General features: G+C 34.8%; 2 protein-coding genes and 2 long non-coding RNA genes across 4 annotated transcripts; 2 read left to right on the top strand and 2 right to left on the bottom strand.

Annotated features, from left to right (window-relative positions):
- Positions 1-50: 50 nt before the first annotated feature.
- On the bottom strand, positions 51-1,613 carry LOC129746492 (uncharacterized). Its single transcript, XM_055740154.1, has one exon. It carries the CDS (start codon positions 1,526-1,528, stop codon positions 95-97), a length of 1,434 nt encoding a protein of 477 aa, XP_055596129.1. The 5' UTR covers positions 1,529-1,613; the 3' UTR covers positions 51-94.
- Positions 1,614-4,160: 2,547 nt separating this feature from the next.
- Positions 4,161-5,078, top strand: LOC129742521 (60S ribosomal protein L7a-like; the record flags this gene model as incomplete). Its single annotated transcript, XM_055734429.1, has 1 exon — positions 4,161-5,078. A coding segment is annotated over one exon (636 nt), but the record flags the coding sequence as incomplete, so codon positions are not given.
- A 531-nt stretch (positions 5,079-5,609) lies between these two features.
- LOC129745784 (uncharacterized) lies at positions 5,610-7,655 on the bottom strand. Its single transcript, XR_008737182.1, has 3 exons — positions 7,609-7,655; positions 7,226-7,526; positions 5,610-7,158 (listed from the first exon to the last, which is right to left on the bottom strand). It is a non-coding gene; the product is annotated as an uncharacterized LOC129745784 (long non-coding RNA).
- Positions 7,656-9,639: 1,984 nt separating this feature from the next.
- Positions 9,640-10,109, top strand: LOC129745785 (uncharacterized). The gene is made up of 2 exons (XR_008737183.1): positions 9,640-9,798; positions 9,862-10,109. It is a non-coding gene; the product is annotated as an uncharacterized LOC129745785 (long non-coding RNA).
- Positions 10,110-22,044: the final 11,935 nt, after the last annotated feature.

The raw sequence follows: 22,044 nt of genomic DNA, 5'->3' as shown, positions 1-22,044 counted from the left end.
TACCCCGGATTACAACACCAATTCAAACATTTTTATCTTGTTTTTAAAGTTTTTATTTGTCAATGTTAAAATGATAATTAGGCTTTCTGTTTACTTATAAGAATATAATAACATTATTCGATGTGTCCAGTTTTTTTGTAGCCTTCGTTTTTGATTTTTTTGTGGGTACATTAGTTGTTCGGCATTTAAGAACGTAATCACGGGAGGTTGTTGGCAAGAAACGAGCTTTGAGATATTGATTTATCTTTGCCATTACAAGTTTTTGTCTTTTATCCTTTTCGGCTAAATGTTCATCTTCATTTTTCCAATTTTGTTGTAATTCTGAAATTTCTTTTTGGTATGCCAATTTTGCATGGTCTTCCTCCTTTGGGTAAGAGTTCTGCTCCGATTTTGCACATTCTTCGTTAGGAGGGTTCGTTTGATGTTCAACGCATTCCGGGTTCGAATTTCCGCTTTGTATTTCTACGTTTGATGTCAAATTATTTTCTGGATTAGAAACTGATGTTTCGCTTTTTTGCTTTAGCAGTTTCTCTGCTTGACGTTTTAATTTTTGACGGAAGTGGCACTCCCTTCGCTGGAGTCTTTTCTGTTGCATGCCATATAATGATCGTACAGGAACTAAACTATTTCGCCACGTTAAATCTGTTATCGGATTTTCCCCACGCAAAAAGAATTGCATGATATGTGGTTTAGGCATCATGTTCAAAAAATTTGGATTTTCATACAGTATCTTCTTGAGGTGGTTTCTAACATCGTATTCAACAAAACGCTGCTTGTATGAACACTTTTTACGAAATTTAACAGGTGCATAGTTCATCTGACTTCTTAGAGCATTTCCCATTTCCTTCTTAGATTCAAATTCAATTGCAAACAGTGTAGTAGAGTAACGTGTGATAAAATCAACAGTGCCAAATGGAGCGAATGTTGATTCCGCATGGAATTCCAGAGGGATGGTTAAGCCTGAAGTTTTGGATGCGTATGTGTTCGAAAACATATTTGAGGTTTCAGTGAACATGAGAGATCTTTTCTTAACAAGTTGCGCTCGCACGCGGCCGCAGGCTACGTTTAGGTGATAACCGTAACGTAATTGACGATGACATCTTCTGATTGCACTTTCGGCATCATCCTTTGATACGAAATAGACTAAAAAGTCGAGGACCTGATATTTCTGTTGGTACTGAAATAGTTCAACGTCGGCATCATGAAAATATACCATTCTAGTAATCAAACCATGTACAGCGAAATAGCTGGCAATTTCATCATACCAGGTACCTCGTTCGGGAGATGTAACCTTGAAACTGTTAACATACACAGGCCAGTATGCATCCAAAACGGAGTTGATCGGATTAAAAATTTTCTCTTTTACTTGATGTTCGATACGAGGATACAAATATTCCAAATCGTGCTTTGTAAAAATCCAATCAGCTGCTGGTTTAGTGCTTGATGAAGCTGTGCAAACCTGATTTTGGTTATTAGCGCTCGAGAAGTCCGGTTCCTCGTCCATTAATTCAAACTCCTGTAAAAACATTTTAGATTTATTGGTTCCGAAATATCACTTTTTTCTTTTGCAAAAATATTGCTTGTTTAGGCTTGAACTGGAATTTCTCAATTCAAGCGTGAGTTTTCAAAAGGACGTATGTAACATCAGACAAAATCTGAGAAAAAGGAGGGACAAAATTATGTTAATATAAATAAATGCTATTTAAAGCTGTTTGATCTAGAATCAAGTTTTATCATGGCAGCTGTAGGAAAAACAATAATGTTTTAATTATAGGTTTGAGCATACTGGATTTTTTGCTGTTTCCTAGTGAATTTGTTAAAAAAAATATTTTACACTGTATTGTTGAGTTTTTTTTTCACATACGCCATAATGATTCGTCGTTGTGACAGTTTAATATTTACATACACCCTTTATGATTCGTCGCTTGGACAAATTGTTTTCATTATGCGTCAAATCAGATACGTCGGTTTTTTCACATCATTGCAGATGCGTCAGTTTTAAAATAATAATTATTTTAAAACTGACGCATCTGCAATGATGTGAAAAAACCGACGTATCTGATTTGACGCATACGACGGTTTGCTGCGATCGTATCTGCTGTGTGTGCGATATTATTTGTTTTGACAGATGCGTCGTTTTACCAAAAAGAGGTGTAAAGAAGAATTTCGAAAACACTGAGAAAAGATGACATAGGTCGTTTGTATATTTTTTTAGCTAACGGCATATTATTTTTTTTTTTTGTACAAACAGTTAATTCATACAGAAGAAAATAAAATTTACTATACCGTGCAAACAGTAACTCAATTTGTTTACTTTTGCGACATACGTCCTTTTGAAAACTCACGCTTGAATTCCTTCTGAAGAAGAAGCTCTTCTTCTTCTTCTTTCTGCTTAATAGAGTTGTTTTTGACATTTCTTACGCACACTTGCTGAGCGTGTACAGATGAGACGGGACAATTAACCTCAAAAACTCTTGGTACAAAAAACGGGCAGCCAGTCGACGCACATGGTCGTTTTTGAGGTTAATTGTCCCAAAACTGAAAAGTGTTGGTGAATCAACCTGCATAATTTCACGAACACTACCAGCGGCAAATAGGACTATGGCCAGTCTGTGTAGCTGTTTACAGACTATACTCGCAGACACCAGATACCCAGACTGATCAGTGGCGGTTGAGCCCATACAACTGCAAATCGCCCAAAACCATACGCCATCTATCGGGGCATCGTGAAACCATTGTGCTTCATCAAGAAAAAAAAATGCACTTGATAATTAACAAGCCAAATTAAAACTGGTTTGATTTAATCACCTATTAGTATTTGAAATTCTTTCTAAAACATTTTCACTTAGGTTTTTTTCTTCAATGTGGAATTGTTTACTCTAATTTACTGTACCATGATAAGAAATTAATGTTGTACAAACAATGTCCGTTGATCGATTTAGATGAAAAAATACAAACATTACGTCATACCGATCCTTAGTTGAGAGGCAATTGTTTTGGGATTCATTTTTGATTTCTAAATTTATCCGACAGTGACAGTTTAAAATTTATAATGTCCGCATCAAATAATTCATGGTGTTCTGAATTGTTCGTCTTAATTTGATTGATTTACTTTACTACGACAAAAAAAAACAAACTACATAATATGTATGTTAATAGAATTAATTGAAAAAATTGAAGTAGAATAATAAATGTGACGAATGTATTGGCATGCTCTTTTATCCTATTTGCTGCTGGTAGTGTTCGTGGTTGTTTCACTAAAACTTAAATTTTGATTTAAAAATATAACCTCAGATACCTTTTTAGCATAATTCTGGACTAGGGGAAATTTTACCTAAAAAGCCTTATTTTTTAGACAATTTTTTTCCATCTTTATCCGTTTAACTTTTTTCTAATATTTTTATTTTTGATAAACAAGGGCAAATATCCACTGAATTCAAATATTCACTGTTTCAAATCCATTTATTTTTGTTTCCAAACATTTTTCACCTTTGACATTTTTCGCGTGAGCTTTCATTACGTCGAATTAAACAAAATGTAAACCAACAGATTTGTTACGAAAAATACAAAAAAAAACTGACATAAACTAGTCGTAATTTCTCTCCATTTAGAATATTTGTAGCCTGGATAACATTCTATATGTGGAATTCAAATTTTAAAGTTGTTTTGATAACGTTTGCAGCAGTTTTATATGAATTCTTACGATGTTTCATGCGACGTAATGAAAGCTCACGCGAGATTTAACCAAATTCTTTGATTAAAAGTTTTGTTTAAACTATAGTCCGAAAGTAATTAGTATACAGAATGAATCCATTCTTCAAAAAAATATAATTTTAAATGAGGTTCATTTCAATATAAATATATAAGCAATAATTTCACTGTATTAATTATCGAATTCAATACTTTTCCACACAGCCAAAACTAATTTTAAATGGTAAAAGAACATTACTATCTTGATGCAAACGAAGGTAATTTTTATTTTCTTGTCGTTGCATGAAATGTCAAATAGCGTATGCCTGTGTTAGTGAATTCGTTTTATGTTTTGATTTTGATGCGACGAATTCACGTTCGTTTTTTATACCCATTGGTTAAATCAATTACACGGCCGATATTCAATTAATGGTTCGAAATTTGACCAAAGAAAATAATGAAAACGCGTAAAACACTTTGTCAGTGTTGTTTATCGTCGACGTTTTCAGGTGATAGCTCACCATCAGTTCGCGCAGGCTCTAAACAAAAACACGACCCAGCTGCTGTTCGGTCTATTGAAGAAGTACCGGCCCGAAAACCCGAGCGTCAAGATCCAACGATTGAAGGCTAAGGCTGAGGCCAAGGCCGCTGGCAAGGAGGAACCTCCGGCGAAGAAAACTAACCGCCTGCGGCAGGGCGCCAACACCTTCGTCAAACTAGTCGAGCACAAGAAGGCTCAGCTGGTTGTGATCACTCACGATGTTGTTACCATTGTGCTGGTCATTTACCTGCCGGCTCTGTCCCGAAAGATGGGTATCCCGTGCTGCATCATCAAGGACAAGTCCCGGCTGGGAACGTTGGTGTTCCGTAAGACCTGCACCTGTGTTGCTCTGAACCAGGTGGACAAATCAGACCGCGCCAATCTGTCCAAGCTGGTTGAAACCATCAAAACCAACTTCAACGATCGCTACCAGGAGATCCGCAAGTACTGGGGAGGTGGTCTGCTCGGACCGGAGAATATGGTCTGCATCACCAAGAAGGCTAAGGCTCGGGAACTTACTCAGAAGACGGTGGAAGTCGAAGATTTCCCCCGCCCTAACCGATAGCTGTTGTAAGATAAGGACTCGTGCCGAATTCTTTCGATGTTGAAAGAAGACGACTGATAGCTGTTCTAACTACCTGCAATAAAAATATTTTTTGGAGTGTTGAATGCACTGATAAATACAACAGAACAACACATCATACTATCGCTCCATGTTGTTGACTTCGAGAGTTTCTTTTGAAATTCAATTTCATATTGCGGATTGCAATAATTTTTAGAAAAAGGTAATACATATATTCCAATTCCTGCCATTTCACTGATTTTGGGTATCAAATTTTATGTACGGGGTCGGCAAAGGAGGTTGTCTATATGAACTGTTCACTGTTTTCGTGATTTTAACGATATTATACAACATATTGAGATGAAAATAGGCACACAGAAGTTTTAAGGGATGGGACGATTTTAGGTAACAAATTTAACGTAAGGGGCTGGCAAAAGGAGTCGTCCATACAATCAAATACTGTTTTAGTAATATTGACGTTATGGTACATTGGATTGAGATAATAATTTGCACATGGGAGTTTTGAGGGACGGGTAATCGATTGGATGTGTCAAATTTGGTTTAAGGAAAAGACCATGTTACCTGTTCACTATTTTTGTGATTTTGTGATATTTTTGAGAATACAGTACGTTAATACGTTGTTGTACATTGTATTGGAATGAAAATTAGCGCATGTGGGCTTAAAGAGACGGTCATTTATATTGATACAACGATAAAAGGTCTTTCTCATGAACCATCCACCGTTTTTGCGACATTTTGTGGACATGGAACGGGTTAATGTGGTAATTGAAGAAAGGGCTTTAAGGACGTTGTTTATGGTGGTAGGTTTCCAACTTTCAAATAAGAATACTGTTACTGCAAAGGTATTTTTATTAAGTTTAAGGAATATCTAGATTTGAATTGAAAACGGAATACGGTTAAAAGTGAACAGATTGTTATGTTTTGGGTGACTTGTAGCTGTTCTGCCTGCAATAAAAGATCATTTGTATGAGTATTGAATGCACTGATGAATGCAACAGATTCACGGAGAATAAAGTATAGTTTTTTCAACAATATTCCGCCTATATTGAACTATATTTCTGATTGCTTCTCGGCTAACTATAAATATCAAACTTTCAACTATAAAAATATTAGATTATCTGATCGGTATTGTGCACTCAACAAGATATATAATAGACTACACTACAGTAGTATGATTGATTTTCGGCGTTGAACAATAAATATAATAAATTTAAATATAATCGTATAATTGTTGTTCAGCGTTTAACTGTACATATGATAAATTCCAACGAATTTTTATGATTGAATTTATGTGTTCAACTACAGGTATACTGCCCCTACTCGCATAACAGTCCCATATGAATTTTCGTCATTTTTCATCTAACCTGACAGTTCGTCATTTTGAACGTAGACCTTCAATATAAAACAATAAAAAAAGAGATTTTGTTCTAGAAATTTCGAAAAAAAATATCAACTTGTGGCTGTCCCATGTGGAATATACCCGCATAACAGTCCCATATGTGAAATACACGGATATGGTTACTTTTCAATGCTTCTTTCGGCGAAATAGTCTTTGATTTATTGCTTTGAATCATTTAAAAAAGATTTAACTCACTTGATGTCGAGTTATGCACCCTAGTTTTCGAAGCCAGATCAGTAAGAAGGAAGGAATGTCTTCCTAAGCGAAAAACTATCAGATGCTATCAAAAATCGTAGAAAGATTCAACTTACAATCCGGAATTAACGATATTTTTCCAAAATTATGTTTCTTTTAATGAAAATTGTATTTAAAGGATCAAAAATGATCAAATTTAAGTCTTAGAAAGAAGCTTGGTGAGAAAAACATATTCTGTATGGGACTGTTATGCGAGTAGATTTAAAAAAGGTTTGAAATATGCTCGCATAAAAGTCCCATAACGAAAAAAATGGTGCTCCCGACCTTACCAATGACCCAATTTCGAAAATTTCAGGTTTTACGATTTATTATGACAACCTAGAACACATTCCATCAAATGTTTTTCATTTATGCTGAAAGTTGTGGTCACAATTTCAAAATATATGCCAAAACAGAAGAAGCTGATTTTCTCGCTTGTATGTTTTTGCATATGGGACTGTTATGAAAGTAGGGGCAGTATAGTAGATGTAACTACATTTCTATAATTGGTTTGAAGCATTACGTAGTAAATATGCTAGATTTAAATTAATGCTTATGATTGATTTCTAGTGTTGTTTTTTTGTTTTGCTGTTCTAATTTTTAATTTTATTTATTTATTTTGTCTCCCTTTGAACTGAAGTGTCCAGAAAAAATAAAATCCAAACATCTGGCACCGGGTGGTATAGAAATGGCACGTACGGTCCGGCCGTCCTGCAAACGAGATGAATAACTGCGTTTCAATTGACGAATACGAACAAAACCAGAAAAAAAAACTAACCGGGAAATTTGTTACGCTGGCAGTTGAATTTTTTTACCAAATTGACCTTGGAGCTGGTAGCCTCCGGTATCAGCAATGAACCCTTCAGTCGGATCGGCATACGGGATCATTTTTATAATGTCTTGATGTCCCATATCTGCCCGGAACGTGCCGGAAACTTGTTCAGGAGCTTTCAACTTTTTCGGCCATGTCCAGTTCTGCTTCCCGACGAAACCAAAGATTCGATGTGATCTGCTACCCATCCGGATTTTGACCGATTCTTCCAGCAGCATTGATTCTGCCTCTTCAGATTCAGTCGCTTCTGGTGAGGATTTACCAAGAGGAAGAAAAATTAAATAAAAGAGATTATTAAAAGTAAATTTTTCAAAATTTTCCAATGTTACCTTCAATAGCTTGTTTCTTTTTTTCTTCTTTTTGCAAGACTCACTACACGCTGACGCAAAGATACCCAATATTTTGTTAAAATTAAGCTAAATCAAAGAAATGAACTATATTTATAATGGAATTAAAAGCTCTTTAATTTTAATTCAAAATCGCTATTAAATTTGAAATTAGTAGCTCAAATTGTTGTATCAACTGTCGTCTTTTTTCTCCGTGTTAAGACCTCATACCGCCGCTCCAGGTTGTTGACTTCGAAACTTTCTTTAAAATTCAATTTCTTCTTACGGACTTCAAAGCTTTTTAGAAAAAGCTACTATATTTAGCCTTTTCTCCTTCTGTTTCTTCTTAGAGGCTTTTCTAACATCACTCTGATGTTTAAAACCGGCATTGAGTTGTCCCAACATACAGGATATTAGCATGTTAAGATACACTCAGAGGAAATCTTATTATAAATTTCATAAGATACATCTTATGAACCACTTTTTTGCGTCCAAACTAATTTTTCATAAGAGACTTATGAAATTCTTTCAATTTTCATACGATGTTCTTATGAAAAATAGAAGAAACGGTATTGTGAAAAAATGATGAACACATTCATTCATAGCATCAGTTTTTTTTCATCATCTACGAAGCAATCGCCAGTTCATAGTTATTATAGTTTTCCTTCAATGTTAAATGTTATTGTTATCTCCGGAATGGTAAGTTCGATTTGATGTTTTTGGTGTGAACGTTGAATATATTAGTAAACCAAAATACATTATTTGTTTACTTTTCAGCAAGCTGATCGGCAAAAAACGAAAGGTCGAAGATTAAGATGCGGCAAAAAAAAACTTTGATGGAGCCGTCTGTTGATGCGCTGCTGATGGTGACCATGAAGGATTTAATTTTAAACAAATTTGGCAAACAATAAAGTGAATGTTTTCAGCATGAAATATCGAGAATTTTTCTTATTAGAAAGTGATCTACTGTTTCCATAAGAATCTCTTATGAAAAGCAACAACCTCTCAATGAAGTAGGCGTTCATCTTCAGAATTCATTCGCGTCATAAGACAATCTTATGAATTTCATTAATTTTTCTTATGGCGCCACTTCATAAGAGAATCTTATGGCATACATAATAGTATTTTTCTGAGTGTACTTATTTGTTATTAGTAGCGCGCATTCCTCACAAATAACGTCTAGAATCAATTTTTCGACATTATCTGAGTTATATTCATCAACCTGCATTGACGAGAAGCCAAAATCAATTGTGATCCATCAACTCTTCTTTCACCCCAACGGTATCAAGCCTTAGTAGACATTCAAAGTGTCTATCGAAAATGCTACAAACTTGCTGGAAATAGGAGACTATTTTTTCTCCTGGTGTAAACGATTCTGTCGAAGTCGATGTATTTTTTATAAGCTTTATGGTTGAATTCTAACCACATTTGGTTAATGCGCTCTAATTCAAAAATGGTTCTTTAGTGGTGTTTTAACCATATCGTGTTATTTTTTCTACCAAAAGTAGGCAATCAAAAACGACCGTGTTCATCTCTAGATGTAAAATAAAAACAAAAAGCACAATGCAAATGTGTGTGTGACATATCAATAGCGTTTAAATATGTACACAATAAAAGTTATGTTTGTGTAAAAAAAATCCTTTTGTGTATGTGGCCGTTAGTTTCACGATAACCCGTAGATAGCGCTGCGGAACAAGCGCCAAAATCAGCCTTCAGTGGTCAGTCTGGGTATCTGGTGTCTGCGCTATACTGCCAAGTCTTGCACCCAAAATAATATAGAAATTTTTTCTACGGGATTTTTCACGTAAACGAAGATTTTGTTGCGTCCTATCGATTTTATGTGATTGTGTCATAACTTGTTTCCTTCCACATAGACGATTCATGAAATTCACGTAAAGTCTATGTGGATGATTTGAAATCCGTTTTAAGCTTTTTTTAACGATCGTGAAGCACGCGATTCTTATAAGAAAAAAAACGACCCGTGGCTGCAGTACTCGACCATTCCTCAGTCTTTGTTTACTTCTGTCCCCACAAACTTTACGCGAAATTTTAGAAAAAGCATATTGTTTTCTTGCTGATTTTTTTAAGTTTTAATGTGCCACAATCCTGCAGCGGCTGGAGAACCAAGGCATTCAGGGCTTTCCCTGGGAGGTCGGAGGTGGCAAAACTGGTGGTCCACGGATGCGTCTATCGGTGAGTTAAGGTTGCAGGAGGCAAAATCATATCCATTTTCAACTTTTTACTATAACCTTACAGGCACAGCAACACAATTTCTACGATTAGTAACAGCAGCAGTGAATACGGATGCAATATGGCAACTTACAGTCTTTGGAGAAATATTCCGCGCCCAGTACCCCGTAACAGCTACGACCCAGAAGTCGGTCACAGGTAGACTTTGGTGTTTTTTTTTATTATAGTGAGTGTTTAGTGAATGGTTAGTCTCATGTGAATAAGTGCCTAATATCATAATGTGCATGCAGAATAAACAATTTTACGTAAATTTATGGTTGATATTTTATTTAAAATGATTTAAAATAGTATGAATAAGTAAAAGGAACAATAGAACTGATTAAAACAACACCTCAACACTAAATTTATTTCACGTAACTTCCACCTTCCAACCAAATTGCATCTTGCGATCTTAAATTCACGTAAATTTTAGATGACATTCATGAAGCACCAATTCTTATTAGGGCCGTGTTCACATGTTTTAATCGTAGGAGCTACGTGAAAATCAATTGGATAAAAATTATGTAGTTTTTCACGTAGTCGCTACGTGCAAATTATTTTGGGTGTGTCAAACCATGAACCTTCTGTACTGTGGGCTCAAGCGCCTCTTTTTTTATTATTCGATCGACTGGTTGTTGTGATTTTATATTGAGATTATGGACAGTTGTTGTTATGATGTAGTGGATTTTTAATTAAGAAAAGATTGTAGTGCAAGATTGAAGTTACTTAGATTTCTATTTTGTTTTTTTCAATGAATTTTGCTATTGCTTTGTGTGTTTTCTCTTTAGAGTTTAATAATAAGATTCCTAAATCATCGTTTAAAATAAGGCAAGGGAAGTCGTTTCTTGATTGAGTGTATTTATAGCATTTGAAAAGAATATGTTCAATGTCTTCTGTAGTTCCACAGATTTCGCATTGGTCATCCTCGATTAATTTCCAATTGTAAAGTTTTTGTTTGGTCAGTGTATGAAATGTTCTGAGTCTTCCAATTGTGATTGATTGTTGTGTGTTGAGATGCATATTTACAAACCATGGTTTTAGTGTAGGTTTTTTGTGTATTTTGAAGTGTAGTTTACCTTTTTGAGTGGAAATGTTTGTATATTCTTCTTGCCATTTTTTAATAGCTTCTATTTTGGCGATGTTAAGTGAGTCGTTTAGTGGGATTTTTGTATCTATGATTTCTTCTGTTTCACACCCATTCTTTGAAAGCTCGTCAGCTATTTCATTTCCTGGGATGCCTGTATGTCCCGGGACCCATTGAATTTTTATGTTTTTATTTGATGCTTGGATTTTTCCGAGAATTTCTTGTATTATGAAGTTATCTTTTGATTTTCTATTTTTTAATGTGGTAAGACCTGACTTTGAATCTGAACATATGACGAAGTTATTTCCTATGTTTAAATTTATTAAATCAATAGCTGTGCTTATTGCCAGTAATTCTACATTCATAATAGAGAGATTATTGTTCACTTGACTACTTTTTTTAATTTTACTGGATTCTAGATATATTCCTATACCGCATTTTGTGCTCGTTTTTGATCCGTCTGTGTAAACTTTTTCGAAGTCTTTAAATCTATCATTTAACATTGTGTTTACCCTTTCTCTTATTAATTTCAGTTTTTTTCTTTTTTATTGATTCCTTCTATTTCATCATTTATTTCTAGTGACTTGTGTTTCAATATTGTTGTATTTATTGATTGGTTTTCAGCCGTTTGTTCGATTAAGTTTTTATTCCGGTAACATTCAAGTTCCAGAAGTGTATATTGTTTTGGCATCTCTTCCATTTCTAGGAACTGTTGTAATATTTCTACTATAGGTTTTTGGTTTGCGAAATTTTTTTTTGCTCCTTTCTTTTTTTTACAGATGACTTTCAAGATATTTAGTCTTTTCTTGATTTTTTGGTTTAAGTAATTTATGTGGCTTTTGTGTGATAATTTCTCATCTATCATATAACCTAAATACTTGTGTTTGTCAACTTGTTTTATTGGTGTATTTTTTATTTTTATTTCTATATTGTCATTTATTTTCCTGTTGTATAGAATTGCTGCTGTTTTTTCTGGATTTATCTCTATTTTTAGTTTATTCAAATGATTTACTAGTTCTTCAATTGCTGTGTTGCATTTTTCAACAGTTTCTTCTAACGTTTCTTCTGAAATTGTTAAAACGAAATCGTCCGCGAATTGTAATAGATTAATATTTCCTCCATTCAATTTGTGAATTTCTCTCGTGTACATGTTGAATAGTGTCGGCGATAGTGGGCATCCTTGGGGAAGTCCTTGATTATTTTGTTTTGATATTGTTTTATCCATTAACTGTAATGAGACTTTTCTTTTTGTTAGATATTGTGTCAACCATTCGAGTATTTTATTTGGGAGTTTCATTTCGTCTAGAATTTCGAAAAGAATTTTTACATCCACTGAGTCGAAGGCTTTCGTTAGATCGATGAAGATAGAGATTGTTTTTAATTTTTTCCTTTTAGCTTCTATTACTATTGAGTTAAGCTGGTTTATGCAGTCAATTGAAGAATACTTTGCTCTGAGACCATAAGATAATTTAGGCATGAGGTGGTTTTCTTCGATAAATGATTGTATTCTGTTTTTGATTTCACAGTTGATGATTTTTAGATTTGTATTAATCAAAGCTATGGGTCTATAAGAGGATTCCAGTGTTTTATCTTTATTTGGTTTACATATTGGGATTATTTTGATACTCAACCATTTCTCCGGAATGATTCCACTCATCCAGACATTGTTTGTTATCTCCATTATTTTAATTTGCAGTTCTGTTTTGATATTTTTAAGCATATAATATGATAATTTATTTTCTCCTGCTGCTGATCTGTCTTTTTTCTCTTTTATTATTTGCATCATTTTTCTAATAGGTATATTTCCAGTGTATTTTTCTTCACTTACATCGTAATTTTTTGAAATGAAATCAGGTATATTTTGTTTTTGAAAATTCAAGTCCATGAATTTATTAGCTAGTTGATCGTTTGTTGTTATTTCTAAATTATCCTTATAGTTGCCTTCTATTCTTCTAACAATATTCCACATTTCTTCTACTTTTGTATCGTCATTTATTTGTTCTAGCATATTTAAACGATATTCTATTACTTTTTTATTCAGAGCTTTTTTAAATTTGTATTCTGCAGTTTTGTACTCTTTTTTGTTTTCTAAAGTTAGATTTTTCCTAAATTCTATATGTTTTTTATTTTTGATTTCATACAAATTTTTTAAGGTATCATCCCAGTAAGGTCTGATTTTCTTTTTTTTATTTTGTTTAATTTTGTAAGTTGCATTTGATATGGCTTTCTCTATTTCTGTGTTTAGATCATTCACATTTTCAATATTCTTGTGTTCTATTTTGTTCAGGTTTTCTATTGCTTTCTTTTTGTTTACTATTTCCATTGTGGAGTTGATATTAAATTTGTTGTATTGGAATATTTCGCATTCGATGAGCTTATGATCAGAACCTAGGTTTTTCTCACTTACTCTCCAATTAACTTTTCCTGCAATGTCTGTTGTTGTCAAAGTTAGGTCAATGGCTGCCGATGTTTGATTTATTTCTGGCCATGTGGTGGCAGCACCTGTGTTCAAAAATACTAGATCGTTATTGTCTAAAATTTCGCATATGTATTCTCCTCTACTATCTTTTTTATTCGAAACATTGTCCCAAGCCGGGTGATGGGCATTTAGGTCTCCACCGAGTAATACCGGAATTCTACTATTTTGGATGAAGTCAAAAAGGTTTTTTAAAGGTTGTTTAATTTTTTGGAGATTCTCATTTGGTGCTATGTATAAAGATATAAAAATAATCGGATTTTTAATATTTTTGATTTTCACTGCTATTGCTTCCAGATCTACGTTTGGGATATTAATTTCCTCGAAAATGAGAAAAGGGTGGATAAGTATGCAGACTCCGCCATATCCATCTGGTCGACATTTTTTAACTATTTTGTAATTGTAAAATTTGTATTGTTCTTCATTTTTAATCCATATTTCCTGAAGAAGAAAAATATGAATTTCATTTTTCGTAACATATTGTTTAATGGCTTCTCTTTTGTGAAGAGCTCTTAAACTTCTTATATTAAGCTGTGCTATTTTTAGGTCAAATTTGAAATTATCCATTATGTAAGGGATTTTCAATTGTTGTTTTTAATTTAATGATTTTTGTCTTCACTTTGAAAGTTGGATTTGTTTATTTGTTTTTATTCATCTGGGGGTTTGGTGAGTTCTTGAATAGCCTTGTTTATTGTGGCACCTACTTCTATTTCAATAATATCAGATGTGATTCCAGTAGTATCGTTTTTGAAGTTTGTTTTGGCGAAAATATTCATAAGTTGTTTTGTTATTTCTTGAATGAATTCTGCGGTTATTTTTTCTGTGATTGTAGTTTTGTGTGGGTTGTTTTGTATTTGTTTTTCACGTATAGTGACTGGTTCTCCGATTATGAGTTGTTTTGTTTTATTTATTTTTGGCTGTTGATTATTTTCACTATTTTTTTGATAATTGTTTATTATTTTGTTGTATTGTAATGTTTTATTTTGTTCAAAAGGTCTGTAACCATCGAGTGTTCTACTTGGACGTTTCAGCTGGGGAAATTCGTCGGTAGATTCGAGAGTTTGAAATCTGTTTTGGATTTTTGGAAACATTGCCTGTGCTTCCATAAATGTCATTTTATTTAAAACCATTGATTTATTAATTCTCTGTCTTCTGATTTTTTCAGGACAATCTTTATTATTTGGTAAATGTTCACCCTTACAATTAATGCATGTTGGTTTATTTTTATTACAATTCTGATGTTTTTCATCAAGTATTAGTCCACAATGTTCGCAGTTTTGTTTTCCCTTACATGCCGCTTCTTTGTGACCAAAGCGCCAGCATTTTTTGCAAAGTCTAACCGGGTATACGTACATTTCGAGGTTTGCGAATACACCATATATTTGTATGTTTCTTGGAAGTTCCTTACCTTCAAATGTTATTTTAATAGTTCTCGTATCGATCAAAGCTTCTCCTTGTTTCCTTTTAATCCTTTCAGCCTTTAATATCTTTTTCTCTGAAATAGCATATTTAAAAATCTCATCTTCCGAAATGGATGGGGGTATGTTTTTAATAATTCCAATTGTTTCGCGTAGCATTCGTGGAATAAATGCTGTATAATTGTTTGCTTTTAAAATCTCTGTTGCGTTTAATATTTTTTCCGAATCTTGTGGTTTTTTGTATGTAAGTTTGTATCTATAAAGACCGGCTTTTTTTATTTCCGAAAATTGATTCAGTTTCAGTTCGAACAAGAATTTTCCTATTTCCATAGGTTCAAGAAGATTTTCAGTGTTTTTGGTAGAAATTGGTTCCAAAAAAATGATGTTGAAAGAATCGTTTTTTATCCAAACTTTATTATTGGCATCACTGCTTTTTGAGAGGGTGTTGTTTTCATTTGTGTTTGTTTTTTGGGATTTTGATCTGGTGTTATGTGTATTATTTGGTGGTTGTGTTGAGTGCGTGTAGATACCTTTTGATGTTTGTGGTGTATCACTTCTAGAATCTGTGTGTTCGTGAGATGTATCTCTGTCACTATCTGATTGTGTTTGTGTGTTATCTGGTTTAGTTTTTTTGTTAGCGTTTCCGGTTTTCTTTATTGGCCTTTTTCTAGAACTTTCCAATGGCGTCGATTTTATTTGATCTGCGAAACCGTGGAATTGTTCTTCGTCCATGTCTTCATCGGTTGTTGGAATGTCTGGAAGTGACATAGCTTTGCCTTTGTCCGGTGGGACGTCCAGGTCTACTTTTTTGGGGTCGGCGTCCATGTCATAGAAAGGAAAATTACGACTTACCTTATTTTAAACTTCTATAAACTATTATCTAAAACTATTTTTCTCTTTTCACTTAATCTAACACTATTTCTCTTTTCTATTATTTACAAATTATTTACAGCTATCATACAGGAATTCAATAAAAACTGTCCATTCACTTTCTATCGAATCACAAAAACCAATTTAATTTATCAATTTCGCGACGCGGTATGAAAAGTACAGTTGTGTTCACTACGCTTGACTTTGGCTCTTAAGGTTGTGGCCGTTTGTCTAGACGGTTGCGAGCAGAATGAAGAGGAAGGTCTATAGATATAAGCCATTTCCCCACTTGTCAAGCGAACAGCTGATTTCTTATGTTTACATTTTCTCGGCATATCATGGTAGGGTAAAAATAACAACAACATTACGCATGTTCAATGACCAGATAGTAAAGAAATAAAATAAGCAATGCAATTGAAGTGATTTTGCAAGCGCACCTTGGTGAGGAGAATATAAATTCATTATTTAATTAATTGTAAATTCATAACAAGTTGAGACATGAAGGTATAAGGCATTTCCCCACTTGTCAAATGAACAGCTGATTTCTCATGTTTACAATTTTAGGCACCTGGTGGTAGGGTAAAAATAACAACAACACTACGCATGTTCAATGGCCGGATAGTAACGAAACCAAATTGGCGGTGCAATAGTAATGGTTATGCAAAATTTTTAATTTTTTAAACTACCCTAAATTAAATAACTGTAGACTTGAAATACTTTGAAGGTAATGTTGATGTTATGTAATGGTAAATTAAACAAATAAATTCCTTTGAAGAAAAAATTGAACAGTGCTAATCTCCCAAGTTCAAAATGGCGGCCAGTTGGTGTTTACATTTTTCAAAACAAAAACAAAAAGCTACCCTACCACCATCTGTCTCAGGAAATACTCTATGTTAATGATTTTAATTAAAAAAGTTTTTAAAAGAACGCATTGAACAGTGAATTTCATCAAAGATCAAAATGGCGACCAGTTGGTGTTTACATTTTTCAAAACAAAAACAAAACGATACCCTACCACAATCTGTCTCAGGAAATACTCTACACGCTAACTTTTGGCTACCCCTTAACGAATACTTTTGACCCGTTATTCAATAAGACTGGGAGAACTCCTTTTTCCGGATACAGACCCTTTACCCTTTAAGGGGTACTTAGCTTGATAACGCTTCAGCGGATGAAAATTACCCCTTATTCCAAATGCCTGCAGATGATAATTACCCCTTATTTGAAAGGCTTTCATATGGTGGAAATTTCAGGAGCTGCTTATGGGAAATATGATTGATGGGAAATTAATAACAACAAGATATGTTTTATGTGTTTATTTATATAAAGGACAGTAATATTTCAAAAACTTCAAATTATTTGAATATTTAAATTTACCCTGAATGTTAGTCCGCCACGAATCGAGTTTCAAATATCGGCTTACTTTAGTCGCGCTCATTCTGAACTGTGCAGCTCTAAAAAAACAAGAAGAAATAATTCAGAAAGGAATCAATATAAATATTCAATGAAATACTTACAATCTTTCTCATCGCTGGCAATTTGCCGGACGAATAGCAACGTTATACATGTAACAACATCTAAACCTACCCCTTTGAAGCGGACTTAAGCTTTTCGAAATAAGGGGTAATATTGACCCGACAAAATGACCCGTTATTTGACAGATCGTGGAGGTTCTCAATAACGGGTCAATTTTACGCCTTTAAGGGGTAGCCAAAAGTTAGCGTGTATACCGCGGTACACTCTAAGCCATTATAACCCAAAATCAAGTTGGAATTCCGCAAAATCGGATGATTTTGGCTCCCGACGAAAATGAGTTTGAGGGGGTTTTCCCAAACTTGAGAATAGACGTCATTCTCGCAACTTAATTTTGGGGCATGTCATACGGTAGGGATTTTTTTTTTGGATATTTTTGTTTGTTGGCCCACTTATCAAAAGGGATTATAAATATTTGAGAAATAACAATTTGTTTTTCATTAAATAAAATTAATTTTATTAAAAAATAAACTTTACACAATTGCATAGGTACTGATCTCGGCAGTAATTTAAAAATCATTACATGAAACCCGAATCTGATTCGTTGTAAAAGAACATCTTACCTTTACGATACACCAACTGTGGGTGACCTCCACACCAATCAGAAAGGAAATAGGAACATCCGAATTCGTGTTTTGATAAATGTTAATGGGAAATTTCCGGAGATTGGCACCATTTAAAATAAAGCAAAAGTCGTCACAATTTTCGGACCTTCCGGAGTTCCCGTCTTCAGTAAGTAGTGAATGGTAAGTCCGACTTTTGCCCTAGATCGCCATCCGCTTCTTTCGGGTTTTCAATGCTTTATTCTTCCTTCCTTTGCATCGCCGGAGTACAGCGCATTCAAAGGTACTGCTCCAGAAGAATGATTACATCCGATACAAATCCGCCTAAAAAACTTTAAATAAGAAAAAAGAACGCCCGAGAACATTGCTTTTAAATCTACTTACCAAAATTTTTTTCCGGAACGATCGACTGACTCGCTGGGAAAAAGAAACAACCTTTCTGAAAACAAAGGGAAATTTTTTTGGGGTGGTCAGTTCCAGCAACGAACTTTTGTTTTGGTGCATTGACAACACCCCAAAATTAAGAATGCAAGCTGAACTTGATTTTGCTGCCTTGGCAAAGTCAATTTTGGGTTGTTTTGATTCTGAGTGTATACCGCGAACGTCAAACATGGAAACTGAAATAAATATTCTGAACACTTTCATGAGTTTTTTCTCAGACAAACATCAAACATCGCCTTTTAGAGTGTAAAAATATTTTTCATAAGAATCTATGAAATTATTTCAATTATCATACGAAGTTCGGCATTGTGAAAAAATAATGAACACATTCATTGCATTCATTCAATCAGTCATTTTTTAACAGTAAAACGAAGTGTGGAGTTATTAATTTTATTCTTCTAAATTGGAAGTTTAAATTGATTTTTTTTGTTTACTTTTCATACCTTTTTTTTAATTTCTTCATTTGAAACGGCTCATACCATTAGATTTTAAGGAGCCAAAGTCAATTTTAGTTGTAAAGGGAAGTACGGAAATAAAAAAGGATTATAGACGAAGATCGGTAGCTTTTAGAAAAAGGTAGTGTCTTCCAAGGAATATTTAAAGAAGGTAGTGTCGAGGCAGCCCTGCTTTAGTATTATTAGTACACACTGCGACGTCACAATCACGAAAAATCTGTTAATTTACTAGGAAATTTGCCTTTTTCATTGATAATTTGAAGAATTTGCTGGAAATGTTCCACTTTTAATACCTGTTATTCTAGAAGGATTCTTGCTCTTCAAGATTGGTACGAAAAAAGTTGGATTTTCGAGTAATTTCTGTATGAAATAGACCATCGAAGTTCGAAAAAATGGTGGATTTTCCCTACTCAAATTTGCAAAACTAAAAAAATAGTTCAAAGTCTTCCATGAAAACGATCAATTCAGTGCAGTTTAAGATCCTTATTACAAAAAAGTTACCAAAAAACAAACTTTGATATAAAACCACAATTATTTATTCGCATTTTAGGAAATCGAGTTAACAATAATCAATTGATGTTAATTGTTCTACATAAGAATTGAATATGGTAAACCGATTGGATAAAAATCATGACAATCAGTTGAACACTCAATAACTACCAGCTAGACCTTTTTAAAGTAGATTTTATCTTCGTTTTTGAACGTTTTAGCTTCAAGATGACATTGCGTTCATTATTAAAATGAGAAAAAAAAAACATAATACAATCTTCAAAGGACCAGAAAATTTCATAACATTGTGAAATAGAGGTCTTACAACACAATCAAAATGAAATTGGAATTCATTTTCGTTCTAAAATATGTTTTTCTTTGAAATTTCTGCCATTCGCATATAAATTTTCGATATATTCGTTTTTTGTGACGCCACAAACAAAAATCCAATATGGGTCTCGACACTACCTTATTTAAATATTCCTTGAGTGTCTTCCTCATTTTTGAAACTCGCGAAACCTTACACGTTTAAAGTCAGACGACACCAATTCGGAGGACAACTTAATTTTCTCGACCAACTACCATTACGTTAATTTTCCGAAAGAATCTTCCTTTCTTCAATCCTCGAACTGTAATTGTCTATCTTTCTTTCTTGTTCATCCCTTTTTCTTCAACCCTTGAACTGTGATTGTCTACCTCTCTTTCTCGTTCATCCCTTCTTCTTCAACACACGCTTAGATTATTTTCCAATACTCATGCGGTGTGCAGCTCATGTTATTTTCAGGGAAGATATTAATTAATGTTGAGTATCCTGCTATGGTATATCATCTAACATCCTACAGGTAGATTTCGAACATGTAGTCAAAATCTATCACAACTAGTACACATCTCTCACTGGAACGTTAGATGGTTTTCCCCGGGCCCGAAGGGAGTCTATTAAATTCATTCTGGCGACAAGATGGAACTCACACGACCAAACAATTGCTCGATGTCATGGTAACTTTGGCCGCGACCACACAAATTACTGCCAGAAATGTCAGAACGATAGAGAACCGCGTTTAACCATCTCATCACATCTCATGTCCAATCATTTGAATAATGATAGGACATGAGACGGGAAAATATACGAATAAAATCCCGACTCAGGTTTAACCTATTAAACCAGTGTGTTGAGGTGAAGTTTCGGAGGTTCTTTTGAGCAATCCGGGGATTAGTAGCACTACTAAAAGCTTTTACAAAAATAATATATTCCAAGATACCTAGCTCTTGAAATTTTGCATATAAATGCCAACGGAAGTTACTGAAAGCTATCATATTTCAAACAGTTTGGCGCACATTTTCAGCAGGTTGGTGTACAAATCTCGCACCCCTCACGTAGCCGCGTTAGTAACAAATCCTTTAGCTCTCTTTTGACGTAGAATTACGTCTTACGGCAACACTATAGGGGGGCAAATTGAAATTAGCGAACGGATCTCGCGTCACGAAAAACGCCTCTTTCAAAGACATCCTATCTAAAGGATTATGACGTCATCACCAACGCCTGCTTTGATGGGTTTTTGTTTTCCTTTCCTACGAGAGGTATAAAACAAAGGGTTCTTTAGTCGACTCGGTTTCAGTTTCGCTTTGCCCGTCGAGGTGAACAGAGTTCGCTGCTCTTTCGATCGGTGTTTGGACCCCACCAGTGGTAATCCTACACCGATATCGATTAGCAGTTCTGTTCACTAGTGCAGCAGCATGGACCAGCCTGAAGCAGCCAGCAGCCAGCAGCGGAGACGATCAGCGGCTGCTGAGCCGTCCAGTTGTGGAGAGCTCCAGTGGAGGAGGGCCTCGGTGGCAGAGAGAGATAAAGGAAGCGAATGTTATTCCTGCCCACTTTGAATAACTTCGATGTTGTGTATTATGAGATGTGTTGTGTAATCAATGTGCGTGTGTTTTGTGAAGCTTATGGTGTGTGCAGTGTGTAATGATCTTGCGTGTCATAATCAGCACACACCATACTTCTCCCACACGCTCAAAGTTTACACAACGCAGCAATTATACAGGGTTGCCAGCGAACCGGAAAAACGTGGAAGTACCATGGAATTTCATCGCGTCCCCGGGAAACCGGGAAGTTCGGAACATATACGGAAAATTTTCATGTTTGCAATGCATGTATTTTGGCAACGTGCGTTGATTTGGGGCAAAATTGGCAATTTCTGACGAAAAAAAATTTTTTTCTGACGAAAAGAATCTTTATTTCGCCAGAAAAAGATGACGCATACATACCAACATACACACTCCAAGCGACGCATACTCACACACACACACACACACACACACACACACACACACACACACACACACACGCACGCATCAAGCGACGCATACACACACACACGCATCAAGCGACGCATACACACACACACACACACACACACACACACACACACACACACACGCATCATTGCAACAAAATTCACGACAATTTCAGTCAGCAGTTCCTCGATAGTACAGAAATAAACAGCATGATAGGAGGAAACGAGAGGAACGAATATAAAATTTGCGACAGCAACTAAAAACCCCTGCGAAACAAACAAAAAACTTATCGTGTTGGACAAGCTGGAAGGTTTCAAAAAGCCAGCCACCATGCGTCATGCGACGTGAACTTCATTCGTTCGTTGAGCGTTCTCTCGTGTGGTCGCAGTAAGCGGCGACGTTTTTTTGTTATGCGACAAAGCAGCAAGCAAAATGATTTGAGTCAGAGGACGTGCGCTGGGAATTGTCGAGATAACTCTCGAAGGGCCGACTGCAGACCGAAGCGCAACCAGCTTTTTTTCAACTTTTCTATAAATTTTGAAATGTTTCCACGGTTTAAGTTTGCACAAGCCGGTAATTTCTTTCT

Source organism: Uranotaenia lowii, chromosome 2, assembly GCF_029784155.1.
Source record: "Uranotaenia lowii strain MFRU-FL chromosome 2, ASM2978415v1, whole genome shotgun sequence".
Taxonomy (NCBI): Eukaryota; Metazoa; Arthropoda; class Insecta; order Diptera; family Culicidae; genus Uranotaenia; species Uranotaenia lowii.
The sequence above is the reverse complement of the archived record's forward strand: the minus strand, read 5'-3'. Positions and strand labels throughout refer to the sequence as shown.